The sequence below is a fragment of the Anabas testudineus genome, chromosome 11, assembly GCF_900324465.2.
Source record: "Anabas testudineus chromosome 11, fAnaTes1.2, whole genome shotgun sequence".
In the NCBI taxonomy this organism is placed as follows: Eukaryota; Metazoa; Chordata; class Actinopteri; order Anabantiformes; family Anabantidae; genus Anabas; species Anabas testudineus.
This window is the reverse complement of record NC_046620.1, coordinates 21421452-21428557: the sequence shown is the minus strand read 5'-3', so window position 1 is coordinate 21428557 and position 7106 is coordinate 21421452. Positions and strand designations below refer to the sequence as shown.

The 7106-nt window shown below is 38.5% G+C and overlaps 1 protein-coding gene across 1 annotated transcript in view; it reads right to left on the bottom strand.

Annotated features, from left to right (window-relative positions):
* Positions 1–222: 222 nt before the first annotated feature.
* epb41a (erythrocyte membrane protein band 4.1a) overlaps positions 223–7106 on the bottom strand; it is a 49057-nt gene continuing 42173 nt past the window's right edge. Inside the window, exons 20-22 of the mRNA XM_026346699.1 lie at positions 6399–6479; positions 5981–6100; positions 223–2430 (exon numbers count right to left, since the gene is read on the bottom strand). Of these exons, the coding sequence (XP_026202484.1) occupies positions 6002–6100; positions 6399–6479 (180 nt within the window). The 3' untranslated portion in view covers positions 223–2430; positions 5981–6001. The remainder of the gene's footprint in view (positions 2431–5980; positions 6101–6398; positions 6480–7106) is intronic.

Sequence of the window (7106 nt, the reverse complement as noted above, 5' to 3'; positions counted from 1 at the left end):
CGTTTTTTCCCATCTCTAATTCGGATGTCTTGTTTAATCTCCTGTGTATTAAAAATTTTAAATTAAAATTGTATTACCTACTTTGTAATATTAAATGAGAATTTCAGAGTGAAAGGTGCTTTAACCTTGTAACAGAATGATGAAATCAGGAATGAAGATACTAGACAGGCACAATGCAAAATAAAAATACAATGTCTACATTAGTTTTTATTGTGTGCATGGTGCTCTTTTATTACATGTCATCCTGTGATGGTCAAGTGAGGGTTCACAATTAGGAAAGAATAGAGAAAAGGGAGTGTCACGATCAAGATGACAGCAGTGAAAGAAAGTGTGTTTAAAAAAGCATAATGTTTAAAAGCTGACACTAAATAAATGAAAATACATGGGCTATACTTAATATGTCTGACTTGAATGGGCAGTGTGTACTAAGCAGGATTTAACTTCAGTCAATTCACGTTCATGAAATATGTCAGTTTTTAGATTAGGTGAGTTTTGAAAGTCATTACATTTATGATCAAATCACCTGCAAATCTACTAAAATCATTTGACACTGCTGACTAAACAAAACACATGTTTAGGTTCAGATGCATGCAGCATTAAGTGCTTTCAAGAGCTCTTTAAGTTATTATAAGATATAAAAAACAAGAAAACCAAACTGGAGGGTGTTTTTTTAGATTACAGTAACAATAATTAACATAGGGATTAATACCTTTGTTAACCAAAAATCTTTCCTGCCAACAATTTCCAGTAGTTGGCTGTGCTGCTGTTTGTGCAACATCATGTTGACTGTTTGTGGCCAAACATGTTATACCCATTTTGTGCCACACTCATTTCTATCATATAGCACTGTGAGCAGCAGTCAGCAGTTTCAATAAAAAGGCTCCTCACTGACAGCAAGAGTGAAAAGTTCAATCCTGAGTCAAATCAAAAATGGCCTTCACCTATTGTCAGAGCTAAGGGTTTGAAAACGTCTCATCAGACCTTATTACATGTGCATCAGGACAAGAAAAATGAATTAAGCTTTGCCCCAACTTGCATCGTATTTCCATCTGGACAGTTTAAGTCATTTACAGATTTCACTTCAGGAATATCTTCGCTGTTAAAGATGCATCATTTGTATATTGTTTGCTAGAAAATAACGTCAGTCAAACAGAGAGTGACATCATGGTTTGGAACATAACTACCACATAAACTGTTTCCAAAGTGCTAAATTATCTATAAAGCTCAGTCGTTAATAACGACACGAGCGTATTTGTCAGAACTCTGTTTTTATTATTCTCATTGGTCCAAGTTTAGGAAAACTAACATGTCCTCATAAGTGATGAGGTTTATCAAATGAAGACAGAAAACTATGAGGATAAGGTCTAAGCTGTCCTTTAAGCTGAAGCAGACACCTCAAGTTTACTGCCGTATGTAAGAGACCGTCTTTCCTTTCTTCACCTGCTTCAGCAGCAGTGATCAGTGCACACTGCCCATTGGGTCGAGAAATGAAAAACAAATGCAGACTGAAACACTCCCAATACAAATCATGACGTTACAAACAACTGGGCCAAATATAGACTACCTACAACTGAAAACACATACAAAGAAGAAAGAAATGGAGAAAAGATCATTTCCTCATGTCTCCTTGGTCCTGATAAAGCCCGTCCTAGTGACACAAGCACTACAACAACAAGAACAAGAACAGTCAAGTAAAAATGTACAGGTCACTCAACAAATGACTAACTCAAGTCAGAACGTTAAATAAAGTGAAAGGATTAAATGCCCTCTGGTTGGATAAAGTCAATCTTGTCTATACATGAATTGAAAAAATATTTTTTCACATTGAGAGGGAAAATAAAAATATTTACTGTACAAGCAATGACACCAAACTCATGCTAAAATTTGAGAGGGATCCTTGAGTATTGATGTGTGAAGACCCACAATCCCTTTGTTCATTCTTTTTGGAACACACTGTTAAAAAACACTTGACTACCAAGTTATTGATAACCAATTCTGATGGTAAGAAAAGCTGTAGAAAAATAAAGTACCAGTAATCTCAAGATTAAAAGACCAAATGCCCTTGAAAATTTTCTTAAAATCTCCAGACAAATTGGAGAGGAATACGTCGACAAATGCTGTACTTTATTTTCTCTTTAAAAAAGATTTTTTCACCAGTCCAGTGGTTGATGTTCTGGCAGTAAATGGAACAAGCTGGGGATTGTGGGGAATACTGAGAGGGTTCTGTTAGCTGTTTTCTTCAGGCCAAACTCCATGCTCATTGAGGTTAAAGGTCATAGTTCAGCGTTGAATCTTGTCCCCTCTGGTGTGGTCTGGTGGCTCATGGTGAAGGCAGTGCAGTTGGGTGTAATGGTTCAGGGAGCTGAGGTAAAATGGTGTGATGGAGACATGGACACAAGGAAGGAGGGAGGCTTGGGGGAGCTAAGTGGTCTAAGGTGTGGTTGAAGAATTGGTAGGTTGAGAGGGTAAAAGAGATGGACAGAGAAAAGAAAATCAGAAAGTTATCAACTCAACTGCCGCCAACTTCAGATCACATAAATAGAAAAAGAAAAATAGAATAAGATATTTTAACACGGTGTCATGATTAAATATCACATACAGTATATACTGAGAAATTGATTTTGAAATGACTGTCAACTATGATAATCATGGCTTTCACAAATTCTCAAATAGAATCAGGAAAATTAAGTCTAGCAATGAAGAGGTGGAGCGAGTATAAAGAAAAAAGATCAGGTAAAGAAAATGACGTGGTATATTTGGTCTTAAGCTAAATGAAGTATAGTACATTTCCATCGAATGATGCCATAACTATCACTCTGCCAAAACACTTTTACTAGAAATACTGTTTAAATTCCTATCTCCATGTAATCCATGCTAAGTCTAGCAGGAAGGTTACAGGATCTATAAGCTTCTTGACCACTTTTAGTGTAAACCACACCTGCAGGAAGTGGCGATTCACACTGACAGCAGCAACTATAACTACAACTATAAAAACCAACAAAGTGGAAGAATGTAGATTGGCCTGTGATGATACACGTGTGCAGACTTATGTTCTAGCTCATCCAATCATCCAAGTGAATGTTTGTGCTAGATGTAATAATTCTCATGAGATAATGTCTTGAACAGAATTTTGTGACTGAAAAAACAATATATATATATATATATATATATATATATATATATATATAGATATAGATATATATATATATATATTATTTGGTGTCAGTGAAGCTATTTTCAGCAGAGAGGGAAGCAAGACAGGACTGAATTAGTGCTTTGGAAATATATGAACAGATTAACATAGAGGACATGCATCAACTGTACTGTAAGAGAAACAGGAACAGATGAGAAAACATTTAAATGCTAATGTACTAGAATATGGTAAAACAGGTGAGGAGAGTCCGGTCTGCAATAGAAGGATGCTCCGAATAAAGGTTTGGTTCTCTGTGCTGACAGTGAGCTACATGACTGTTGCGTCCTCAGTGATGTTTCCTTTGCTAAAGCTGCTGCTCGTTATAAATGTTCCTGTCAGCAAATACACTACAGCTGGCTGTATAAATACCTCAGATTCAAATTTACACTTGTAAGTCCATTTTAATTAGAGCCGTTAATTATAAGAGCGACACACCCAAGCTGGTTTCCTAGCTGTGGAGAAGTGGAAAGCTGCTCTGAGCAGGATTCGTTTCTCATACCCTCTGTGTGCAAATTACTATTCTAATAAAGTATTCTAATTACAAAAGCTCTGGTCTACTAACCTCCACTGCAAACAAGTAATGCTACTGCGTTGTGCGTGTAGCAGGCTAATGTAAGAGCTCCTCTTAAAAGAGACTGTGCACCCTTTGATCTAAATGGTTTATGTGTTGCTAAATAATACTGAACTTGGATCCACACCAACAGCTGTAGTCAAAGATTAGAGCAGTCGGAGGTTCAACTCATGTCTGTGTGCTCAACGTAAAATGATTCCTGTGAGCATCCTGTATGAAATGTGCACACGGAACAGTAATTTACCCACGACTGATTGTATGAGTCCGTAGGAACACCCCCACCCTGACCCTGCAGAGACGGGCTGGGAGGTAGGACCGCTGTGTTTACATACCAGCCTGTCAGCCTGCTAAACAGCACCAGACTTCCAGCCTGGACCCTTTACATCTCATAAACAAGGCTACAATTAAAGCCACATGGGCACCATCATTTAACATACCTCATGCTGCTGAGGCGCCTTGTTTCATGTTGACTGGAGTTAACTGTTAACACACACTGTACATACACATTTTACTGTGTATGCTGCTTATGTCATTTAGCAGAATAAATTATTAAGCAGCAACTAAATATCATTTGAGGAACTTTTGATTGTTTTGTCATGACTGTCACCACCACAGGGTTTGCATCATTCTGTTTAGACTCCTTGTAGCCAGTGGTTGTTTTGCTGATATAATGACAGTGGTGATGAGGATGTTTTCCTACTTCAATGAAATCTTGCCAGTAGTCTCTAAAGCAAAACTGTCAGGACCAGACTTACCAAGGAAAACAGCTTTGTGCAAATGTGCACTGCAGTTTTCAACAGGATTGCGTCTCCAACCTACACATAGCCAACATCTGATTTACAATTACAACATCTCATCACACACCCAGCTGAACTGTGCCTGGTAAAGTCCTGCAAGCTCACGAGCCCAGTTCAGCAGTGGGATTTCACTCTGATCACTAACAAGCCCAGAGAAATATACAATTCTAATGCAGTAATCTTGACTTCACACACTGCCCTGTATTATGATATGTAATTATTAATACATTAGGAACTAGATGAGATGGGGCTGAGTATTGAGTGGAGCAGCTGGATATGGACTGGGGGGGAGTACTGCTGTATCAGCAGCCAAATGCACAATTAAAGATTCTAAAAGTGACTCAGTTAACATGTCTTCTACAATTGCATCATCCCTGTGGATCAAAAGCACATCTAGCAAACACTAAAATGGTTAAAAAACAAACAAACACACAAAAAGCAAACAAAAAATTGGGTATGTGTTTGGGACAGAATGCTTCACATCTGACACAAAAGCCTTGTGAATCCTGTCCACGATGCTTTGAAAAGGAAGGACTACAATCAATCTTTGGTACGTTTCCTGTTGAACAAGATTCCCCCACATTGGAATGGGATGTAGACATTGTTGGACACGTACCATTAGTCAATTTGTTTGACTAAAGTCAAAATAAAGTTTCCATCGTGGGCCCAAATATCTCTGGTATGTTCGCTGTTCTCTATTACTCATTAATCCCAAACCCATTAGCTTTAGTACTAATGCGCTGGTGTTTAACAAGCCATGTTGTTGCCTACTTTATCAGATCCAGGCTTCTAGACAGGTCATCACCAGGACCTTACAACTATCAACAACTTTTACACTGACCTCCAAGTCTGAAGTCAATTCATCCAGTTTAACTCCCGCCCCACTTAGTTTAATAAGTGACTCATCACTGTTCTACCCTGATCAAATAGATTCTAGATCACTTCACCAACTGTATGTTGGTCTCCATAACTACGGTAATATTTAAGAAAAATAGGAACAAAATATGATAAAGTAACCATGTGGCAACACATTCTACCTCATTTCTCTACCTTATGCACCAGCTCAGAAGCTCAGTTGTGCTTCCTTCTCTTTGTCGCTCTTTCTCTGTACTTTGCTGAAGGTCACCTGGCCTTGAAGCTGTATACTTCCAGAGTGCAGTTACTGGTCCTACCGATCGGTCCAGTGTGTTTCTTTTTGTTGCTGTTCTTTTGTGGCCTGCTGTTCTTTTCTCTCTCTTCTGTCCACTCACTCAAACCGGTCAAGGCAGATGGCTGCCCACCCTAAGCCTAGCCTGGAATTTTCTTCCATTAAAGAGAGTTCTTCCTCTCCACTGTCACCTAGCGCTGTTCAAGTGGAATTGTTTTCTATATAATTAATAATAAACTGAACTGAATTACACTCTTGAGATGAACACTCACCTTTCAAAGGATCACTCTGTCTTATTCTGGGGTGATTTCAGTTTCCTGGTGTACAACCACTTTGGTAACAGACATATCTGGGTGCTGCTCTTTTGCCTCTTTAATGGCCTGAGCCAAAGCCTGAAGAAAAACAAAAGACAACAATCCAAGCTTGTTATGTGCAGCATGATTCCTGAGGTTTAATTAGAAAGGCTTGCACATACAGATTAACATGGCATATGAATAGCTTTATGAGGCCTTTATTAAGCCTACACAAAGTCCAGCTTCTATCAGATAAGTTCTCAGATATCTGGGGAAATATATACCGGTAAGCCAACACATAATTAAACCACACATTTAATTACAACATTGTTACATCGTTTAATGTGAAAAGTAAAGCATGAAAAAAAGACAATATTCTATCTGTTAGATTCCTCACCTTGTCATGATCAATTTCGGTGTCTCCAGTGATGACGATTCTCTTCTCAATGCGAGTCTCGGAGATCCCTCCTTTTACCGTCTACAACACACATATGACACAAGCTGAAAAACTGGTTTGGAAAAAAACCTGCAAAGGCAAAATCCATCTTTATCGTTCCTAAGAGACTTCCGGGTGAGAACAGAATCCTCACTAGCAGCGAAGCCAGATCACTGAGTAAGATAAAAGAGTGGTGTCCCAACACTTTGGAAGATAATGCACAGCAACCTGCATATAGTGAGACACGCATAGAAACAATGTGTTGGAGACATATGAGAATGTAACTGCATTCAAATGAAAATGAATAAACCTGACAGGCAGAGTGTCCTATTGACTGCTGCTACATTACATTATATATCTCGGCTGGTTGTGTCAGATTTAACTGGCAATATCAGCAGGCTCGATGAATGATCGAACGATCACGCCAAGACTGCTAAATAGTAGCTGCAAGGTGAGGGATGTGCACAATGAGGGACTCTTAATTATAGTATTACACATATTGATAAATTATAGATGCACATTTATAGTATGGGCTGGTCAGTGTGAGGGTAGAGGGTAGAGAAAGACAGGGTAGAAAGCAGCATGCTGCTAATTCTGGAGAATGATTTCAACAAGGCCATAACATAAATCTTAATATCTGAATTATTCTGATTTACGGTTTGTCTGCAT